This window comes from Capricornis sumatraensis, chromosome 2 (assembly GCF_032405125.1).
Source record: "Capricornis sumatraensis isolate serow.1 chromosome 2, serow.2, whole genome shotgun sequence".
NCBI lineage: Eukaryota > Metazoa > Chordata > Mammalia > Artiodactyla > Bovidae > Capricornis > Capricornis sumatraensis.
Genome location: NC_091070.1, coordinates 175,562,801 through 175,586,942, shown reverse-complemented (window position 1 = coordinate 175,586,942; position 24,142 = coordinate 175,562,801). Strand labels below are relative to the sequence as shown.

Here is a 24,142-nt window from a genome sequence, read left to right as displayed (position 1 = left end):
CAAGAAGAAAGTCTACCTTGCTTAACCTTTTCCCTGTTCATAAGAAAACAGGTTTCTGACATCCAAATACAAAACTGCAGATACCTAACTGGATTACTGGTTTATAACCCTAAGTAAGTCTGGGTTTTATTTTTTTATATATCTGTAAAGTAATTCCATCTCTAAATATTATGGCTTTATAAGCTTTTATGAGTCTTTGTTCACTATCCTCTTCCTCTGTCTCTCCAACACAATCAATTGCTAAATACTATTCAGATTCTAACTCATCACACCTCTCACATCTTTGTCTTTCCATTCTCATTGTCACTAGTTTAGGTCTTTATTACATGAGAGGAATCTAAAAAGCTGTCAGCACAGTAAACTGGACATAGCAAGTGTGCATTTTCAAGTTAATTATTACATTAATCTCATAGAACTTATTTAGAACTCCTATCTATAAACACACTCCTATCCAAAGCATTCAATCCACTATTATCAACTTACAAGGTTACAATCAAATTAATTTTGCTTTTAATCTCCCCATGTCTTAACCAATGAAAACTGACTCTTCATAGGGATTTCAAGGACTTCTTTCACATGGCCTCAGTTTATCTTTCAAGACCTGAATACCTCACTACATGTACCCTACTAAACCTGATCCCTCACTGTCCTCTGAACATATACCTATAATTTATTTTCTAAACTTTCAGAGCTTTGTTTGTAGTTTTCTCCTGCCAAGTCATTCTGACCACCGTACATATGAACTTGAAAACTGTGGTCATCCTTGAAAGATGGATGTCTCAACTAGAGTGAGGCATGTCCCAGTGAGTACATTTTTAAATTCTGTGCTCTAGGCAATTAACCTGCTTCACTCTGGCCTCAGTTCTATATCATCATCTAAAAATTTTACTTCTTACACAAAGTCTGCCCTGACTTTTCTCAATAAATTGTGATCCCTGTATCATCTTTAAGTCCCCAAAGTATTTCATATCTTTCCCATGGTTTTATAGTCATTTAACAAATTCAACAAATATTTATCAGGCAGCTTCCATGAACCCAGGCACTGACATAGAAGTTAGAGCAGTGAAAAAAAGAGATAAAAACCTACCCATCCTCGAGTTCATGTTCTAGTGGTTTAGAAAGAAAAGAAAGAAAAATAGCACTAAGTCATGTCCGACTCTTACAATCCTATGTACTGTAGCCTGTCCAGGCTCCTCTGTCCATGGGATTCTCCACATAAGAATACTGGAGTGGGTTGCTATTACCTTCTCCAGGCGGATATCCTGAGCCAGGAATTGAACCCAGGTCTCCCGCATCGCAGGCAGATGCTTTACCAACTGAGCTCCGCAGGAGTCACTTGCAAATACAACTGATTCCATTAGTATATTAAGCTTGCTGCCAAGAACAAAATCTAATTACCTTTGTAGGTCTACACATGACACCTGCTAAATAAACATTTATTGAATTCAACTTATAAAAAAGATCTCTGCATGTTTTAACCTATGAATTATAATCAAATACAGACATGATTTCATATCATTCCTTCTTAAACTTACCTACTAATATCATTGTTGCTTAGATCAAGTCTTTCCAAAGACTGCAGGAGTGTAATTTCATCTGGAACAGATTTTAACTTGTTATCCCGCAGGTCTAGCACAAGGATAGAATTCAGATGCTTAAGATGTTCTGCCCCTAACTTTTCAATCTGGTTTTCTCCTACATGTAATTCCTACAAAACCAAAGATCAATCATGTGTATTTTTGAATTCAATTTTATACTAGATAATGAAAGCAAAACTGAAATATTAATTTCAAATCACTGAAAAACATGGAAAAAACATAATTTTCTAATAACTAAGTTGCTTAAATTTTTAATTATGTTTAAGCTATTTTACAGTTACAGCAAAAAAGAAAATTTTCAAGAATTTCCTAGTAATTTAAAAATAACTAAAGGCTTAATCCAGCAGAAAGTTCAAAGTTTAAAAAACTAAGGTAGAGAAATGATTTAGTAGTTACATTTACAGAACAAAAATACAAATCCAAGAGCTATACTGATGAAAAACTAAAATTTCAAAACAAATCAGTATATGTTTAAAAAGTTATTTATATTATAATAAATGTTTGTTACTCAAAATTTGTATTCATGATTTATAATAATATATTGTTATAATACATATTGATTTCCCGTTAGCAGAATCTAAGATTATCAGATAATTAATTTTATTAAATGATAATTTTATTTATATCATTGTCACCATCCTGTTTAAAGAAACTCAATGTATAGAAGTATACATAAGGGAAAGCAAAGTATGGCAAATTTAAATACAATGTTAATGCATATACTTAATACCAAAAAAAAAAGTAAATAATTTTAAACAGATCTTATGATGAGCTAAATAAGAATTGGCAACTTAAAGAATTAGAAACATATTTTTTCCTGGTATTCCAGGCTTCCTACACTATGGTCCCAATTTACTTTGTTAGCTTCATCATCTATTAAGTTGGTACAAAACTAATTGTTTTGGATTGTGAATTTTAAATCATTATTTTGCTGTTGTTCAGTTGCTTAGTTGTATCCAACTCATAACCAGGCTCAAACATATTTTTATTAACCAAAATAGGACCATTACAATCAACACATTTTTGCCAATGAAAAAATAAGTTTATTTCTATAGAATAAAAATCTGTGCTTCAGGATTCGATGAACTCTTGGAAAGCATTTTCTGCATCCTGCTAGTTATGGAAGCACTTTCCCTGCAAAAAATTTTCGAGATGCTTGAAGAAGTGGTAGTCGGTTGCCAAGAGGTCAGGTGAATATGGCAAATAAGGCAAAACTTCATAGCCCAATTCATTCAACTTTTGAAGTGTTGGTTTTATGACGTGCATTCAGGTGCTGTCATGTGGAATTGGGCCCTTTCTGTTGACCAATGCTCCTCATCTTCAAGGCTCTCATCTCTTTTGCAAAACTTCTTGAACCACCACTGCACTGTACGTTCAGTAGCAGTTCCTGGGCCAAATGCATTGCTGATATTGATGTGGCGAGTTGTTTCTGCTGCTTTCTGATCCATTCTAAACTCAAAAAAATTGCTTAAATTTGCTCTTTGTCTAACATCATTTCTATAGTCTAAAATAATTATAAAATAAACAGCAAGCAATGTCATTAGCAAAGATATAAAGAAATGTACATTAAACTGATAATGTAACCATTTAAGAATGTATTCCAATACCAACTGGCAAAGTTCAACAATGCAAAATCACAATTACTTTTGCACCAACCTAATACTACTTCTCAAGTTATAAACTACCCTCCAGATGAAATGGGCAAATTCTTATTTTTAAAACCAGTTATTTCTCTTTTAAAAAAAATCTGTTATTAACAATACCATTAATATATTTAATCATAATGAAATTCTGAAAGATAAAATTATAAGAAAAAAACACATAATACATATTCTCAATGTAAAATAAGTTTAAATTTTCATTTTCATGATTAACTTTCAGAAAATGTATCTTTAATAAACAACTAAATAGTACCTTTAATAGTTTACAAGAAGGAAATTCTGGTAGAAAACGTAATTTATTCCTTCGCAAATATAGCAATTCTAGTGATTCCATGCTGGCCAATTCAGGAGGAATAGTTTCCAAGAGATTTGAATTACAATCCAAATGCTTTAATCCTGTAATACATATTTAGTGAAACACAAAGATACTTTAATAGAGAAAAATATTGGTTTACAATTCTATATATGTTAAAGAATGTTCATGTAATCATGAGGACTCACAAAACTGTGATTTTCTACACTGCTGTAATAATCAAGAATCCTAGAATACCACTGAATTACATAAATGTAAACTAAAACATTTTTACATTTAGTTACAATTAAAGAAAAACAATGATACTACAGTCAATGTTTAATAACAGTCCAGGTCACCTTTGCAAAGACTTTAAAAACAAAATACTCTAGTACTCCCTTAAAGTACTCTAAAATGTATACACTATACTCTAAAATATATAAACTATGAGATTCTTTACCTCAGTATCATACATCTTTAAAAAAAGTTTAAATTATTAAAGACATGAATATACATGCATACTACTCATATGAATGAATGTCAAGTAACTTTGGCCAGTAGTAGCTTCAGTTCAGTTCTGTCAAAAAAACCATGGATTTCTATGTATTCTCTTTTACTCTTTCAACCACTCACAGTGCCTCTGTCCCTGTCTTCTTTCCTTCCTTTTTTTGAATTTTAAGTTAAAGGCTTTTTCTAACAGCTTAGCTCATGCTCTTGATAAGAATGTTCTCACTTGCAGCATCTCTCTTACCTCCTGAATAACTCATAAAAGGCAGGATGGAAAACAAAAACAGATGAAAAGTAAAGGTCTTCTTTTTCTTAAGACGTTAATAAGCAATTTCTCCCTAATCCATATTGCAGATTCTCCACTTACTGCTGCTGTTGTTGATTTAGTCACTAAGTTGTGTCCAACTCTTTTATGACCCCATGGACTGACTGTAGCCCACCAGGCTCCTCTGTCCATGGGATTTCCCAGGCAAGAATACTGGAGTGATAGCCATTTCCTTCTCCAGGGGGATCTTCCCAACCAGGGATCGAACCCACACCTTCTATGCTATTAGGTGGATGTACTACCACTAAGCCACTAGGGAAAGCCCTCTTCAACTTATATCTTCCACTATTCTCAGCCCTATAGTTTGAATAGGTAATATATATTTTACAACCATTTTTCATGTACTTTGAGCTTATCAATTTTAACATTAATTCAAGACTGAACTGATATGTTTAGACTACTTTCAGTGTTTACAGAAACTAATGGCTTTTCAAAACAAATTTAATAGTACCTCAATTTATAGTATGATAATTTACGTATCATTTGGCTACAGCACTGAGGAAAATGTTATAATCCAATCCACCCTAAATCCAGTAAATTCTATAAAGAAGTTTGTTTTACATCTAGAAACTAGTTTTCACAAGTTTTTGCATTTAAGAGCACTGGTTGAGAATACAAGCAGTATGTAGCAGAAAAAGCAAGAGGGATGAAGTAAGAAGATGAAAACCCTGGCTTTACAATTGGCTGTATAATTTCTAAACCTAGGTTCCTGAATCTTTAAAATGTAAATAATATGCATCCCCATTAACTTACAGAACTATTGTGATGGCAAAATAATATATTTTAAAGCATTTTGAATTACAAAGAACCATACAAATGTTAGAAACTGTAGAATCTCGGTCGTGAATAGTGGGAAAAACAACTAAATTTCCTACTGGTGATAGCTTAAAAGTATCTTTGTAATGGCTAAAGCATAGAAAATACCTGAGACTAAATATATAGTATATTAGAAAACCTTCTATAAATTTAAAGCATTTTTCTGTTGATTTCAATATCTATTCTTATCTCTCAATATTTCTACTCAATTAAAAAAACAAAAATAAAAAACACATGCTTCTGGCATACTCATTCCAGGTATCGTATTTTCTGTTCAACTCTATTTTCCAATACCTTTACTGAAAAAATGGCAAAAACAAGCAGAGTTAACTATGGTATCACAAGTAAAGGCTCCCCTAAAATGTCAATTCAATTCATGGCATTTAATTTATGCATTCCTGTAATAAAGGACAAATAATCATTGTGCTGTGCTCAGTCACTCAATCCTGTCTGGCTTTTTGTAGCCTCATTGACTGTAGCCCGCCAGACTCCTCTGTGCATGGAATTTTCCAAGCAAGAATACTGGAGTAGTGTGCCGTTTCCTACTCTAGGGGATCTTCCTGATCCAGAGATTAAACGAACATCTCTTAAAACTTCTGCACTGGTAGGCGGATTCTTTACCACTAGCACCAAATCAAAAGCCCAAATAACCATTATTCTATAGTAAAACAGCAGTGATCATTTGTAATGTATAAAAATATCATTTATTTTTGCACACCTGAAACTAATAACATTGTTAGTCAATTATACAGTATTTTTTAAAAATACCTAACAGCACAATTTTACAAACTCACCTCTAAATAATCTCTAACAAAGTGTTCGAAATCACATCTATGATTTTCTCCAAAAAAGGGAGGTTTAAAAAAAATGAAAGAGCTCACATATGATTAGCAAAAATAGTAGATAAGGTAAACAGTCTACAGTTGACACATAGTGATCATCAGCTGAGAAATAATAAGAGTTTGCCTTTAGGGGAAAAAGAGTTGATTGATTTTGGACTCAAGAATTCTAGCATGAACAAGTATACTTATTTAAATTACTGAAATGTACCTTCTATTTTTTTCATCCTACATATTAGTTCTACAATACTTCAAATGTACTGATTCAATGGTGAACTTTAATAAAATAGAAACACTAAATTTAACCTTCTTTTAAAAAGGATTAACAATCTGAGCAAAACTAGACTATCTCTTGACTAGACTACCCACGGTCCAAGGTAAGGAGCAGCAGCTGTGCTTTGCTGGAGTAGCCGTGAAGAGATACCCTAGGTCCAAGGTAAGAGAAAAACAACTAAGACAGTAGGCACTGAGAGAGGGCATCAGAGGGCAGACAGACTGAAACCACCATAACAGACAACTAGCCAATCTGATCACACAGGCCACAGCCTTGTCTAACTCAATGAAACTAAACCATGCCATGTGGGGCCATCCAAGACAGCCGGGTCATGGTGGAGAGGTCTGACAGAATGTGGTCCACTGGAAAAGGGAATGGCAAACCACTTCAGTATTCTTGCTGTGAGAACCTCAAGAACATTATGAAAAGGCAAAAAGACAGGACATTGAAAGATGAACTCCCCAGGTCAGTAGGTGCCCAATATGCTACTGGAGATCAGTGGAGAAATAACTCTAGAAAGAATGAAGGGATGGAGCCAAAGCAAAAACAACACCCAGTTGTGGATGGGACTGGTGACAGAAGCAAGCAAGGTCCAATGCTGTAAAGAGCAATACTGCATAGGAACCTGGAATGTTAGGTCCATGAATCAAGGCAAATTGGAAGTGGTCAAACAGGAGATGACAAGAGTGAACATTGACATTCTGGGAATCAGTGAACTAAGATGGACTGGAATGGGTGAATTTAACTCAGATGACTATTACATCTACTACGGTGGGCAGGAATCCCTTAGAAGATATGGAGTAGCCATCATAGTCAACAAAGAGTCCAAAATGCAGTACTTCGATGCAATCTCAAAAACGACAGAATGATCTCTGTTCGTTTCCAAGGCAAACTACTCAGTATCACAGTAATCCAAGTCTATGCCCTAACCAGTAATGCTGAAGCTGCTAAAGTTGAACAGTTCTATGAAGACTTATAAGAATTTCTAGAACTAATACCCAAAAAAGATGTCCTTTTGATTTTAGGGTACTTGAATGCAAAAGCAGTAAGAAAAGAAACACTTGGAGTAACAGGCAGATTTGACCTTGGAGTACAGAATGAAGCACGGCAAAGGCTAATAGAGTTCTGCCAAGAAACACATTGGTCATAGCAAACACCCTCTTCCAACAATACAGAAGAAGACTCTACACATGGACATCACCAGATGGTCGACACCGAAATCAGACTGATTATACTCTTTGCATCCAAAGATGGAGAAGCTCTATACAGTCAGCAAAAACAAGACCGGGAGCTGACTGTGGCTCAGATCATGAACTCCTTATTCCCAAACTCAGTCTGAAATTGAAAAAAGTGGAGAAAACCACTAGACCATTCAGGTATGACCTAAATCAAATCCCTTATGATTATACAGTGGAAGTGAGAAATAGATTTAAGGGACTAGATCTGATAAACTGCCTGATGAACTATGGATGGAGGTTCGTGACATTCTGCAGGAGACAGGGATCAAGATCATCCCCAAGAAAGAAATGCAAAAAAGCAAAATGGCTGTCTGAGGAGGCCTTACAAAGAGCTGTGAAAAGAAGGGAAGCGAAAAGCAAAGGGGAAAAGGAAAGATACACCCACTTGAATGCAGAGTTCCAAAGAATAGCAAGGAGAGATAAGAAAGCCTCCCTCAGGGATCAATGCAATGAAATAGAGGAAAACAAAAGAATGGGAAAGACTAGAGATCTCTTCAAGAACATTAGAGATACCAAGGGAACATTTTATACAAAGATGGGCTCAACAAAGGACAGAAATGGTATGGACCTAAGAGAAGCAGAAGATATTAAGAAGAGGTGGCAAGAATACACGGAAGAACTGTACAAAAAAGATCTTCATAACCAAGGTAATCATGATGGTGTGATCACTCATCTAGAGCCAGACATCCTGGAATGTGAAGTCAAGTGGGCCTTAGGAAGCATCACTATGAACAAAGCTAGTGGAGGTGATGGAATTTCAGTTGAGCTATTGCAAATCCTGAAAGATGATGCTGTGAAAGTGCTTCACTCAATAAGCCAGCAAATTTGGGAAACTCAACAGTGGCCACGGGACTGGAAAAGGTCAGTTTTCATTCCAATCCCAAAGAAAGGCAATGCCAAAGAATGCTCAAACTACTGCACAATTGCACTCATCTCACATGCTAGTAAAGTAATGATCAAAATTCTCCAAGCCAGGCTTCAAAATACATGAACTGTGAGCTTCCAGATGTTCAAGCTGGTTTTAGAAAAGGCAGAGGAACCAGAGATCAAATTGCCAACATCTGCTGGATCAACAAAAAAGCAAGAGAGTTCCAGAAAAATATCTACTTCTGCTTTATTGACTATGGCAAAGCCTTTGACTGTGTGGATCACAATAAACTCTGGAAATTCTGAAAGAGATGGGAATACCAGACCACCTGACCTGCCTCCTGGGAAATCTGTATGCAGCTCAGGAAGCAACAGTTAGAACTAGACATGGAACAATAGACTGGTTCCAAACAGGAAACGGAGTACGTCAAGGCTGTATATTGTCACCCTGCTTATTTAACTTCTATGCAGAGTACATCATGAGAAACGCTGGGCTAGAGGAAGCACAAGCTGGAATCAAGATTGCTGGGAGAAATATTAATCACCTCAGATATGCAGATGACACCACCCTTATGGCAGAAAGTGAAGAGGAACTAAAAAGCCTCTTGACAGAAAGTGAAAGAGGAGAGTGAAAAAGTTAGCTGAAAGCTCAACATTCAGAAAACTAAGATCATGGAATCCGGTCCCATCCCTTCACAGCAAATAGATGGGGAAACAGTAGAAACAGTGTCAGACTTTATTTTTTGGGAGCTCCAAAATCACTGCAGATGGTGATTGCAGCCATAAAATTAAAAGACGCTTACTCCTTGGAAGGAAAGTTATGACCAACCTAGATAGCATATTCAAAAGCAGAGACATTACTTTGCCAACAAAGGTCCGTCTAGTCAAGGCTGTGGTTTTTCCAGTAGTCATGTATGGATGTGAGCATTGGACTGTGAAGAAGGCTGAGTGCTGAAGAATTGATTATTTTGAAGTGTGGTGTTGGAGAAGACTGTTGAGCGTCTCTGGGACTGCAAGGAGATCCAACCAGTCCATCCTAAAGGAGATCAGTCTTGGGTGTTCATTGGAAGGACTGATGTTGAAGCTGAAACTCCAATACTTTGGCCATCTGATGCAAAGAGCTGACTCACTAGAAAACACCCTGATGCTGGCAAAGATTGAAGGAAGGAGGAGAAGGGGACGACAGAGGATGAGATGGTTGGATGGCATCACTGACTCGATGGACATGGGTTTGGGTTGACTCCGGGAGTTGGTAATGGACAGGGAAGCCTGGCGTTCTGCAGTTCATGGGGTAACAAAGAGTCAGACATGACTAAACTACTGAATTGACTGAGACCATCCCTTGCTGTTATTACTTATGGACCTCAAGGAGGATACAGATATAACATAACCTATCATAGGTGGAATCACCTAGGAGAGGGTCATGACCTCTCAGTGAATATTAAATATGAGAAAGAAGAGACAGCATGCTCAAAACCTTAATCAATTTCTCAGGTATAAAATTTTCCCACAATTTATAATCTTATTTTCTTTTTATCTTTTTGATGTGTTAAACTACTGTTTGGTAGTATGGATAGCACAGGACGGGATGGGATGGTTGGATGGCTCCACTGACTCAATGGACATGAGTTTGAGCAAGCTCCGGGACTTGGTGATGGACAGGAAAGCCTGGCGTGCTGCAGTCCATGGGGTCACAAAGAGTCGGATATGACTGAGCGACTGAACTGAACCTTTTTGGTGGTAAATCTTAATGAAGTTGCTAGACAATAATGCCCTGGAGAAAATCTGACTAGTTGTTATTGTTTGCATTTACCACAATAAAATCTATTGTTTTACTTGTCTGTAACTACATAAAAATTTATTTTTCTAAATGTAAGTTACACAAACTTCAAATTTATTCAGTTTTTAAAACAGAGAAGATTTACTTTTCATTCCACTTAGCTCTGCTGGCAAACTCTTCAGTTGATTACTGGAAAGATTGAGACGCACCAAGCTGGACAGAGAAGAAAAACTAGCAGGAACAGTTGTAAGACGATTATTTGAAAGATCCTTTAAAAAGAGGAAGACAAAATGAATGAATGAACAAGTAGATAAAAAAATAAATGAAGGATCCCTAAGCGGGGTGTTCAGAATTTTAAGGGCATTGCAACATTTACAAAAACTATTTAGAGTAGATACACTTTCTAAGTCTCATTCACTGACAATTTCACAGATAATCATTTGTTGCATCAATATTTTCTGTGAACCTATTACATGTCTAATAATGTAACAGAGAGAAATTAAAATGAATTTATTTCAAAAATATTTTACAGAAACGTTTCTGTTAGTACTAAGTCATGCTGTATCTTGCATTGTGTTTCTAAAAAATCCATTTATTCATCCAATATTTGCTGAGTATCTACGATACATCAGGCAAAATGTACTATGATACATTTTAATGATATGTTAACAATGTTTAACGATACTTCAGTTAAACTGTAATATATAAAGAAAAACGTCTTTACAAAAAAGAAAAATGCTTGAAAGAAAACAAGTAAGGCTGAAAAATATGGTTATTTTCATTTGGCAGGAAAAAATATTCCCTCCTGGTTCTTCTGCTTACCACTGTAAGTCTGCTTTAACTAAGTAGAAAAGTCTACTGTTTAGTTTTCACTCATTCACTCTACCTAATTAATCCCTATACCTTACTTTTGCATTATAAGTCTTTGCTTTTTCTCTAAATAGTTATGAGAATTTTTTGCAACTCCTTTTAAAAGACAATGCTATATATTAGGCATTCTTCTTATGACATTCAAATCAAACCTAAGTATTCCACCAGCTATCACTGAACTATTAGGTAGGGCAACAGTGAATAAGAAAAAAATGACTTAAAGGAACTGTTCTCTGAAGACTATGATTTAGTCTAACATTAAATAACTATAACTCTAAATAAACCAAGAAAATAGAAAAAGGAAAAATGCTATTATACATCAGCATATTTTTTAAACATACTGTTATTATTATAGTAACAACACATAATCTACAACATACAACATAATACTCTACAACTCAAATACTCTAAGGTCTAAGAATCAACAGATTACTAATAAGTATTTTGTGATATCAGAATTTACTGACACTAAATGGAATGTAGTATTCTGGATTGGATCCTGGAACAAAAAGAAAAGGACATTAGTGAAAACACTGGGAAAATATTATAAAATCTATCATTTAGTCAGCAATATTGTACCAAAGTCAATTTTTTAGTTTTTATAAATATCCTGTGGTTATGTAAAATGTTCACCCATTAAGATGGGTGAAGGGTATACAGACACTCTCTGTACTATCTTTCCAACTTCTCTATAAATTAAAATTATTCTAATATCAAAAGCTAAAAATAAAGTTTCTGATAAAAAAGATTAATTCATAAATTCTTAAGAAATTTTAAAGAACTTAAAGTAACAGAATTACTAATAGTTAAATATTAAACTATTGCAGTTAATGATTAAATTCGATACAAAATAAGTACACTGCATATGAATTAATCATTATTTATGTGACACATTTCTTCAATAAATATTTATTTAGCACTGTGCTAAGCAGTTCTATGTAACTTTAAGAAATATTACTAGCTTAAATTCTTGCCCAGAAATAAGACCACCATTGAGCTACCACTAAAGAACAAATGAATATTTTAATGCTACAATCTTTCCTGTTGCCTATGGAGTCTCTGCTGAAATGAATTAGGATTCGAGTTCTAGGATGAGACAGAAAATGAAAGCATGCTGTTTGCCAGGACACTGTGGGTTTATATTGATGTGTAACAAGTTGATTTAGAACACTGGAATTCCATACTTTTCTTTCCTTTTTTTTTTTTTTTTTTGGTAAAGGCAATTAACTAGTCCCAGGAAGGATCCTTCAGTTATGTAAAATTTTGTTTCATGAAATGTCATGACTCCATTCATAATTTTGTCTTGTTTCAGCTGGTATATACAACTTTCAGAGCTCTTGTATTTGGAAAATTGGAAGGGCCCAGAATTTGAAACAGTATCTTATTTTCACTGTTTTTGTTTTAAACTATAGCTATATAAAGCTTGTGGATTAAACAGAATTAATTTCTAAATTAAAAAAAAGAAATATTCTTAGCTTAAATTATTACATATCTTACACTTTAAATGCTTTAATTTATTGTTGCTCACATTTATAATTTATCTGATAATTAGTCCTTAAGATCATAGTTCTTAACTGAAGCATTCTTTTATTAAGAAAATGAATATCTGGGAACCCAGAACAAAAGTTTATAAGGTTTCCATTAAGCCTTCTACTAGATTCTTTTTTTAATCAATTGCTATCTTTTACCACTAAATTTTATAAGAAAATGTGATGGCTCCCTTCCTTCCCATTCATTTCATCTACCTTTTACTTTTCGAACTTTATTTCCAATCTGATCAGACTGAAAAACAAAGAGATACTAAAGAAATGGTTGAGGAGAGTATAGTTTTGATTTCAACCACTAGAGCAGATGGGGGAAAATATCAAGAAAGAAATAAGTAAAAGAAGTAATTTTTCCTTCAATGAAAAATAAACAAGTCTAACACTAATGAGTTTTTCAAAACATGTGATAGTGAACAGAACAAGAATGTACTATGAAATAACTACGTGGAGTAGAGATTTATATTGGAACATCTGATCTAATAAAGCTAAAGTCTTTCAGATAGGATAGCTTATAGTAGAGTCTTACTCCTCCTGTGGTAAATTTGGGAGGGAAAGGTGTATACACTTTGAAATCCAGTTGTCTGATCTTAAAATCCTGAATTCCTTAATCAGTTGTATGACTTTGGATGTTACTTTTTTTAAAATCTATAAAAGGATGAAACTACTTAGCTATATGTAAAGTAAAGTGCCTATTGTCTGTATTATTCTTAATAATATGACTAAAATAGTATTTGTACTGCTTCATGGTTATCTCTATTTAAGATGTGAAACAGATGGAATGAAAATTTCACCAAGAAATGTGGCCACTTTGGAAAACAGGGAAGAAAAGGCAGGCCCTGAAGGTATTGTCTGGACACTTAGGGAACAGAAGGACCATAAGGGCTTAAGAGGAGGTAACGGGAATCTACAACAAGAGAAGCCACCTCCATTAGAAGCCCAAGCACCACAACTAGAGAGGAGCCCTCATGCACTGCAACTAGAGGAAGCCTATATGCAGCAACAAAGACCCCGTGCAGTCAAAAATATTTTAAAAAAGGGGGGAGCGGTAAATATACGCTAAAAACCCCTTTCCTCTATTTTGCTAAATCATAAAAGCCTCTGAATTACAAAGTCATCATCATCTGGCCCCTTCTAAAACTCTATTCTGAAATTAAAATCTAAGGTAATTTCTATCATAAGAAAAACATAGGAAAAAAGAAGAAAAACAGGAAAATAAATTTGCAATTATTAATTTAGCAATCTAATTGTAATACATAGTTCTGATAATCTAGTCATACAAACAGGCGCCCATGTACTCATGATTGGTATCATATATCCAATTTCTCAGCCAAATGAAAAATCCCTCCAGCCCCAAATTATACAAATATTGCAAAATCAAAACTTACTAAATCTTCTAAGTTGGAAAGTTGTTCAAACCCCTCTGGTATGCAAGTGAGTTCATTATGTTGGAGATACAGGCCCTTCAGATTTCTTAGATTTGTAATTTCTTCAGGGAGTATTTTCAGCTTGTTATGGCTATTGATTGATAAAACAAATGCTGAATAATTTGGTGACAACAAAATAAATACTTAACAAGGCATTTCTGCTAATCAACTACCTGGGCTCATTAAAAAAAAGACAAGTAAGGTTACTAATTTTAAGTACTTATCAAACTTTACACCCTAAAATAAAACACCCATTAAAATGACAGTAATGTAATCAAATTGAGTGTTTCAGAGAAATAAAGATTTTGAAGCAAAGATATAATTTGTGAAATTTTGATTGGTTCCTTTTCATCAACTTCATTTTACATGCAATGTGAAAAAATACACTGGACTCTAAATTTTCACACTCTATCAGAGTTTTAAGATTTTGACAAAGATGCATACACACACTACAATGAAGTCACATTTTAGGGGATTAGGCTTCAATCTAGCACTCAAAACAAAAAGAGCTATTTCTATTTGAGGGTCTAACATATCCAGTTGAATGTGTAATATGCAACTCCAATCTTATTTGTACTGAATCACTGTTTTCAGTTCAGTCCTGCAGAGATTCCAGTTTATTGGTGGAGAAGTCCCAAGTCACTTAGAATAATACGTTCCCTGATAATTAAGAGATGATTTAACTTGTTCTTAGATTCATGCCAACTACTTGTTTGGGAACTCTACTCTATTGTCTAGCCATATACAGTTTCGTCACAAATAACAGGCAGGAAAAGGGAAATCTAGGCATATAATAATGACTTTAAATTATAATAAAACTAGCTGGAACAAAGATGCCAAAAAATGTTTTCTAAAATATGAACCACCGAAACCCACTAAAAATTGGTTGACATTGTCAGTTACTTAATTGTAATCTTTGCATATCTGACAGGAATCTAGTTGGGCAAAAATATAATTTTTGCTATATATTTCCTTCTTTTCCTCTCTTGTTCTATTCCTCCATCCTAACATTCATACTCTTTAAGTGCTAGAAGCTAAAGCTAAAGCCACCCACAGCTGCTGCACACTCTCTTCTCCTCTCAACCCTGCCCACTCTTCTTTTTGCAGGGCATATCTATGCCTTTGGCTTGCAATGGGAAGAGGTTCTGATGTACAACTAAACAATATGTATCTTCACTAAGTGTCCTAAACAATTTTGGGTACAGATATTTTTGTTAATTTATGGTAATTTTAAGTTTTTCATCAAATAAAGACTGTTATTTGAGGAACTGTTCTCCCTCAAACTAGTTAACTTCAGAAAACTGAGGCTTGATCATGCTATGTTAGACAGATCAATAACCATACCTATTTTATAAGCCACAGCTTTTCAAACAATGTTTAACACTTAAACCCTTTTAATTTTTTCTCCTAAATCAAATCATCCCTAATCCCTTTTCCACAGTGTATATATAACATATAAGGTAGTAATTTGTCTTGAAAGTCTGAATGCAGACTGAAGGGCAAACAGAGGTATCTGGAGTCTCAGCTAGCTGGCTTCCCATGTACCTATCAAAGAGTACCAGAGGCATACCCATGGAATCTGAGTCCTCAGAAAGGTTTAAAACTACTAATATCAAAAATGTGAAATTTTCCTGACTGATGAAAAAAATCATTTTAATTTCTTCCTACTGTTTAACACATATATATCTTTAGACTATCAGAGTAACATAAAACTTGAGATGTCAACAAAGATTTGGAAAATAACCACTACAAATTATTTCACAAAAAATATAGAGTATTTTTTTAATTGGTCTTAAATTTGTAAAGCCAAAAAATATGTAGGCAATTCTAAAACAAAAAATAAAATAATCGGAGAATTAAAGCTTAATATTCTTATCCTATTTAATCACTTTCTGAGATAATATAAAATTTTTTTTACATGTTAGAAAAAATGTAAGAAAAAAATTTTTTTGAAGAATATTAGATTTATACCTTTATACACTGAAATACTGAAATAAGTTTAAATATTACCTGACATTAAGTTTCTGAAGATTTTCTAACTCTCTTATAGCAGAAGGAAGGGATGTCAACTGATTATCATGTATCTGAAAGTTATTAAAAAACACAGTCAATATCTTGCTCTTATAAATAACCATAAACTTCGTTATTGCAAAATATTCGCTGGCAATACTCTAATTATTCTAATTCAATAGTACTGTTGGACTACTGCTAATTTGTTCTGAGTATAGAAGAGAAAAAAGAGTTTGAAATTGACCACATTGCTGTTCAGAGATCATGAGTGGTAAGACATTAATTTTAAATATTACAGTTAAAAAAAAGGAAACTTCACCTCATTGAGTGGAATTTCAATCTCAAATGAGAGACGAGAGGGTTAGAATGTATAGCCCCCTGTTGGTATGATTATGCCAACATTTACAAAAAATAAATGAGGAGGAAGATTTCTTCTCTCATGTTTTTACAGAATCATATTGTTTTCAAGGTACAAGGAACCTTCAGGAGAACACCGACACCAACTGATTCACTTTACAAATGAAGAAAATAAAAACTTCTCTAGAAATCTGATTACATCCAACTTCTTCAGACAAAAACTGGAAGATTTTTTGGTGATCCTAAGTAAAACAGTGGATTGTGATATAGAAGTCTGTGGACTGTGAAATAAACTATTCATGTTTCACTTTACTACATGACATACCAACTAGGGACTAAAAACAAAGTCCCTGAATAAATCCACAAAAACTTAAGCCCAATAATTTAAGTCAGTATTGGAGATAAGTAACAAAATAATAATAATAACCTTAAGTACTTGCTTTAATGTCTAGAATAATAATGATCATAAAATAAGAGCAATAAAAAAAGACAAGCTGCAGAAGCCACCAGTTAAACATTAATTCTAATTCTGTTTGTATGCGTTAACACATTTAATTCAAAGATAGGCGGTACTAACAATCTCGATTTATAGATATGGAAACTGAAGCACAAAGAGGTAACTGTCCCAAGATCACACAGCTATCAAGCTGCAGTCAGAACCGGAAGCCTGAGGTTCTGATTCTGCATTCTTAACCATGATGCTTTGCCTAACACAGTAATTTGTTATTCTTCTTGCACTCTACCAATTGGGCTTTCTGGCTTCTCGAACTTAGCTTCAGAGTCTTTTCAAACAAAAGACTCATAAATCAACTTACATCAAGAACAGTCAGTGCAGGAAGGAGTCGGAGGTCATCAGTAAGTGACTGAAGTTTATTATTTGATATGATTAGTTTGGTCAAATCTGTCTGCTCCCACCATCGCTCAGAGGCATTGAATGAAAGATTCTGATTAGCTTCCTCAGGGATATCCACATTGATTCTCCAAACACATTGAGGCACTATTTCCACCATACCACACCAAAAAAAGGAAAGAAAAAAAGTGAGATACTAAGTACGTAAGTTGATACCAGCTATTCAAGTTATCCACTGAAATTTCTGAAACATTAAAAACTTTCAAGTAAATCAAACAAATTACAATGAATTACAACAACATTAAAGTGAAAGTTTGATTTTATTCCAAAACAGAATAGGGGATATGTATTTTTCATATTAGATCTCACTTTTATCTTCATTCAACTATATTTACAATATACATTTCCTGCATAGCACATAGTGGTTGGATATATAAGACAAATAAAGAATGGGCTCTATCTTTATGCCACCATAACAGAGAAGATATGGAAATCAAATGAACAAACTCCTGTATCACATAACAACTCCGGGAGGCAGGTGTTATGACTATTCTCACTTTATACATGAGAGAAATGGGACACAGAGAGAATGTATCATTTGTCCCAGGTTATACAGCTAGATAAGATTAAACCCTGGAAAAGCTAAACTATCTTGCTTCTCAGTGAATATTTGAAAGGTATATCTGACTCTGGTAGCTGCTCTCTATCTGACACACAACACAACATTGTTACTCTTGTTGCAGCAAATATAGCAATTCCTTCCACATAGCAAATGAGTCTGTACAAGTTAAACAGAAAGAGTTCAGGTTTATCACTCTTAAAATGAAACTCTAGAAGGTATTAACTTGATTCAGTGCTACAGCAAATGTGTTATCGCACATTACATCCATGAAAGAAATTGAATTTGCTATTTAAAACAATCCCACAAACAAAACTCTAGACCCAAATAGCTTCACTGGTGAAATCTAGCACACATTTAGAGTAGAAACAAAACTAATTCTATAGAACCTTTTAGAAAATAAAGGAGATAAAACTCCTGACTCAATTTATGAAGTCAGCATTATTCTGATACCAAAACCAGAGACATTAAAAACAGCGCGTTACTCCAAAAAACAAAAACTATATCTAAACATCATGACCAAGCAGGAGTTATATCAGGAATGCAAGGCTGCTTTCAGTTCAGTTCAGTCGCTCAGTCGTGTCCGACTCTTTGTGACCCCATGAATCAAAGCAAGCCAGGCCTCCCTGTCCATCACCATCTCCCGGAGTTCACTCAGACTCACATCCATCGAGTCCGTGATGCGATCCAGCCATCTCATCCTCGGTCGTCCCCTTCTCCTCCTGCCCCCAATCCATCCCAGCATCAGAGTCTTTTCCAATGAGTCAACTCTTCACATGAGGTGGCCAAAGTACTGGAGCTTCAGCTTTAGCATCATTCCTTCCAAGGTAATCCCAGGGTTGATCTCCTCCGGAATGGACTGGTTGGATCTCCTTGCAGTCCAAGGGACTCTCAAGAGTCTTCTCCAACACCACAGTTCAAAAGCATCAATTCTTCGGCGCTCAGCCTTCTTCACAGTCCAGCTCTCACATCCATACATGACCACAGGAAAAAACCATAGCCTCGACTAGACGGACCTTAGTCGGCAAAGTAATGTCTCTGCTTTTGAATATACTATCTAGGTTGGTCATAACTTTTCTTCCAAGGAGTAGGCGTCTTTTAATTTCATGGCTGCAATCACCATCTGCAGTGATTTTGGAGCCCCCCAAAATAAAGTCTGACACTGTTTCTACTGTTTCCCCATCTATTTCCCATGAAGTGATGGGACCAGATGCCATGATCTTCGTTTCCTGAATGTTGAGCTTTAAGCCAACTTTTTTGCTCTCCTCTTTCACTTTCATCAAGAGGCTTTTTAGCTCCTCTTCACTTTTTGCCATAAGGGTGGTGTCATCTGCATATCTGAGGTGATTAATATTTCTCCCAGCAATCTTGATTCCAGCTTGTGTTTCTTCCAGTCCAGCGTTTCTCATGATGTACTTTGCATATAAGTTAAATAAGCAGGGTGACAATATACAGCCTTGACACACTCCTTTTCCTATTTGGAACCAGTCTGCTGTTCCATGTCCAGTTCTAACTGTTGCTTCCTGACCTGCATATAGGTTTCTCAAGAGGCAGGTTAGGTACTCTGGTATTCCCATCTCTTTCAGAATTTTCCACAGTTTATTGTGATCCACACAGTCAAAGGCTTTGGCATAGTCCATAAAGCAGAAATAGATGTTTTCCTGGAACTCTCTTGCTTTTTCCATGATCCAGCGGATGTTGGCAATTTGATCTCTGGTTCCTCTGCCTTTTCTAAAACCAGCTTGAACATCAGGGAGTTCACGGTTCACATATTGCTGAAGCCTGGCTTGGAGAATTTCGAGCATTACTTTACTAACGTGTAAGATGAGTGCAGTTGTACGGTACTTTGAGCATTCTTTTGCATTGCCTTTCTTTGGAATTGGAATGAAAACTGACCATTTCCAGTCCTGTGGCCACTGCTGAGTTTTCCAAATTTGCTGGCTTATTGAGTGCAGCACTTTCACAGCATCATCTTTCTGGATTTGAAACAGCTCAACTGGAATTCCATCACCTCCACTAGCCTTGTTCGTAGTGATGCTTTCTAAGGCCCACTTGACTTCACATTCCAAGATGTCTGGCTCTAGATTAGTGATCACATCATCGTGATTACCTGGGTCGTGAAGATCTTTTGTGTACAGTTCTTCCGTGTATTCTTGCCACCTGTTCTTAATATCTTCTGCTTCTGTTAGGTCCCTACCATTTCTGTCCTTTATCGAGCCCATATTTGCATGAGATGTTCCCTTGGTATCTCTAATTTTCTTGAAGAGATCTCTAGTCTTTCCCATTCTGCTGTTTTCCTCTATTTCTTTGCAGTTGACAATCAAAATTCATTTGCTCCTTGAAACTTTAGTAGACTAAACTATCTGGGTCCAATCAATAAGTACATTCCAGCACACACTTAGTTTTTGGGGACAACTCATTCATCTACTTATTCCTTCCACAATTTTTTAATAAGAATCTACTATGTACCAAGCACGACTTTTGAGTGCTAAGGACACAGTGAGCAAAATGAAGGTCCCTGACCACATCTAACTAATATTCTAGCAGATGGCAGAGAAGACAATAAACAAATACAGAATAAATGCTATTAAAAACAGGTTAGAGAATACAATGTTACCAAAAGAATTTATTATAGATAGGGTAGTGAGGAAAGACCTATCTAAGCAGAGTCCTTGAAGAAGTCAAGAAGTGAACCCTAGTCAGGCATCATGTAGAAAGTTCCAGGCTCTGGAATAAGCATGTGTACAAGCACAGCAGTAATTTTAAAATATTTATGTTCCCATTGATTAAAACTTTTTCTAAGTAGAGCAGAGTTTTTATCATATATCCTTTCATTCAGCAAGTGCTTGTTTGCATGGTCAACTGTCTACATGGCACAATTTTAAAAAAGCAATCATTACAAGGAAATGGAAACGTTTAACTCCAGATGGCCTAAAACCTAAATATAAGTAAAGGAAAACATTACAGGAATAATGGCATAATTTCTCTCTCCCCACTTCCCACGCCCTCCCTTACACAACAGAAAATCAGAAGAGCATCTGACTGTAATTCACTCATGGTATCCAGATTTGTGCATTTGATCTTTACTAGATTTTTAGGATGGCCCCAAATTCACTTTGTGTGGCATCCATCTTGATTTTCAATTTAGGAAATATGCTAAATATTCCTTGTATTTAGGATTCTGTCCACATGCAGATAGAAAAGGGACTTGAACAGAGAACAGTGTCATTTACTCTATATGCACAAAGGAGCAGATCAAATACAGAATTTTGGCGTTGGTAAATGATCTAAAAGATTAAATTAAGAGGAACAGAGGGCCAAAGAAACAAAGCATGTGCCCATCATGTGACAGCTAACTTAGTCAAACAATATGTTGTTTATCCGACAGAATGTGGTAATCCCAGAAAGCGCCCCGTTTAAATTTTGGCCATATCCCCAGCACATCCCCTGCACCAGACATTTCCTGGAACGAAAAGCAGAAACCGAACAAGCTGACCAAACCAGTGGAAATGTGATAAAAGCCCGAATTCCAGCAGCAGGATCTTGGCTAGGATACGGAGCCAAAGGTAACCAAAGCCAGGACAGAGGAAAGAGAGGCTACCAGGGGCAAGTGCTTTGTGCCAGGTCGCACAAACGGGTCGTACCTCTGGATCTTACCTTCGCTGAGGTTGCGGCCCGACAGATTTAACTGGCCGCTCTTCCTAGCCGCCTTCAAGAGTCCCTGGGGTACGCAGGCACTGCAGTCTCTGCTCTCAGTTCGGAAACCCGCTCGGGTATCCCGCCCCGCTAACCCCTTCAGCCGCGACATGTTCAAAGCCCAGGGCTCAGCAGCAGAGTCCCGCCCGTGACGCTTAACGGTGGCGCCGCTGGGCCGCCCCGCCCCTATCGGGAGCGCGCGCGGCGTGCGCCGGGCCTTCGCTCTCGGCGGCGCGACTCGCATGTCGTCATCGCCAGCGCCTGGGGCAGGAGGACAGAGGAGCCCTACCCGTTGCCGGTGCCGGCCTAGTGTCTTGGAATTACTTCGCTCAAGTAAGTGCGTTTAACGGGCTGAAGAACGATGTTGAGTTTACTGTGTGCACTATTACTGCGACTGCAATCTTCTCTTTTGTGCTCCCGCGGCGGCGAGGGTGTCAGGAAAGGATAACCTTCTCTGCGCCTCTCGTCTGACCGGAACGTGGGCCTTGACTAAAACTTGAGACCTGGGCGCGGTCTGCAGCCTCTCTGGACCCCTGCCTGTGTTTGTTGCCTGTGGTGCTGGCGCCAGATCTTCGTTCCGCGTAGGAAGTAAAGCCGATTTCGGTTCTTCTGATCTCTACTCCGACTCTCAGCATTAGTGCGCCTTGATTGTTGTTGCATGGAATTTGTAGCCCAGCGTAGGAGGCAGTGTGAAATGGAAGGGTTGGCCACAGAGAAGGGAAGGGGAAAAAAAATAGAGCTTCATAATAAATGTCGTCTCTGCCAAACAGTTGAGAGGAGCCCAATGTAAGCTCGAGCTTGAGTATAGCGAGAAAAGCTTGCTCTTCGGAACTCGAGAGATAGGAGTTCGAATCCCAGCTGCTTCTGTAGCTTACAAGCTGTGTAACTTTAGGCAGTTTGCTTGACAGCTTTTAAAGTTAACTCCTTTTTCATTAATTTAGGGTTAATCATTTCTTTCTCATTCGATTTTTTAAATAATTAAGTGAAAATAAAGTTTTAAATATTGAGCGCTTGGTGGGGAAAGGAACTCCATCCAGTTCCGAATGGAAGATGAAAATTTTGTTCAAAGTCGATTATCTTGGGAAGTTAGTTTCTATCTGAAATGTAAAGCTTTAATGAGTCATTCAATATGTAATTAACAGCTCATCATCTTTAGTATTGCCTTGGGTGGTAGATGTTTCTTTTGCCTAAAGTAATTTTGTCTTAAAACGCATACACCAGGAAATACTCTCCTGCTGCTGCTAAGTCGCTTCAGTCGTGTCCGACTCTGTGCGACCCCATAGACAGCAGCCCATCAGGCTCCCCCGTCCCCCTGGGATTCTCCAGGCAAGAACACTGGAGTGGGTTGCCATTTCCTCCTCCAGTGCATGAAAGTGAAAAGTGAAAGTGAAGTCGCTCAGTCGTGTCCGACTCTTCGCGACCCCATGGACTGCAGCCTACCAGGCTCCTCTGTCCATGGGATTTTCCAGGCAAGAGTACTGGAGTGGGGTGCCATCGCCTTCTCCGAAATACTCTCCTAAGCCCCCTCAACTAGGCTGGGGATCTTTAGGGTATTTAAAAGGTAATATGATGGCCCGCTGACGAATTATGCAGCACACACAGTTTTTCCCGAGTCTAGGTTCTTGCCAACCATAAAATTTGGCTCCTAGTCCCCCACCCCCTCGATTATTTCTCTTAATTCTCTGGTGTCCTTTGCATCGATAGTGAGCAGCACTACTAGTAATTACACTCCTAAGCAAGAAAAGGTGAGTTTTGAAGCAAGGAACATAGTAGTTTTTGCAGGATCACTAATAAACACCCAATAAATTGAAGGTGGAAGGGATTAAGAAACTTGCCAAAGGTCACGAGTTTCTCTTAAGTGGTGTGACCAAGCATTTGAACCTAGCCCTTTTAACCTTTCTTGTTAATCATTATGATTTGCCTAGTGGCTTTTATTTCATCATTTTCAACTGGCTTTTGTCCTCCAACCATTTTTAGGAAGACTTCAATTATGTTTTAAGAGATAATTATTACAGAAAACTCTTATTTTCTCTTTTTTAGGGTGTAGAAGCCTACCTTTGGCAGATTAATTGCTTGAATGTAAAAATTTACAGTAGCCACCTCTCCCCCTTAAAACTCCTTTATAGCTCAGCATTTTTTTTAAATTACAGACAAGGTATAGTTTTTTGATTTATTGTGCTTTTACTTGATGTTAAATATTTCATTATTGACATTAATTATAGTATTGAAACTGTTGCATTTTGTATGACAAGCATATTCTAACTAATGGCAGAGTAATTCTGAAAAATCCATGTGACTGCACACTTGTGATAAACTTCAATAGATATAAACTGACATGTATAAAAATTTAACAAGTATATGTCTATAGTACACCATGTATTATACCTGTGTAGCAAGTGCAGATTGAACAAGTAAAGGTGAATATTATTACCTCGCAGTCAGGAAAATCATGGGTTTTGTCTCAGATTGATGCAAACTGAAAGTTTATCAACTTGAACTTTATGAGAAAGTGTAGTTATCTATAGTTATATTTGTGGGAATTAGCACTGTATATAAATTGTAACACTTCCGAAAG

General features: G+C 36.4%; 1 protein-coding gene across 1 annotated transcript in view; it reads right to left on the bottom strand.

Annotated features, from left to right (window-relative positions):
* The window catches only part of LRRC40 (leucine rich repeat containing 40), a 40,797-nt gene extending 19,118 nt beyond the window's left edge, over positions 1-21,679 (bottom strand). Inside the window, exons 1-7 of the mRNA XM_068965407.1 lie at positions 21,529-21,679; positions 17,218-17,399; positions 16,046-16,119; positions 13,997-14,126; positions 10,343-10,466; positions 3,513-3,655; positions 1,536-1,708 (exon numbers count right to left, since the gene is read on the bottom strand). Of these exons, the coding sequence (XP_068821508.1) occupies positions 1,536-1,708; positions 3,513-3,655; positions 10,343-10,466; positions 13,997-14,126; positions 16,046-16,119; positions 17,218-17,399; positions 21,529-21,679 (977 nt within the window). The remainder of the gene's footprint in view (positions 1-1,535; positions 1,709-3,512; positions 3,656-10,342; positions 10,467-13,996; positions 14,127-16,045; positions 16,120-17,217; positions 17,400-21,528) is intronic.
* Between the last annotated feature and the right edge of the window lie 2,463 nt (positions 21,680-24,142).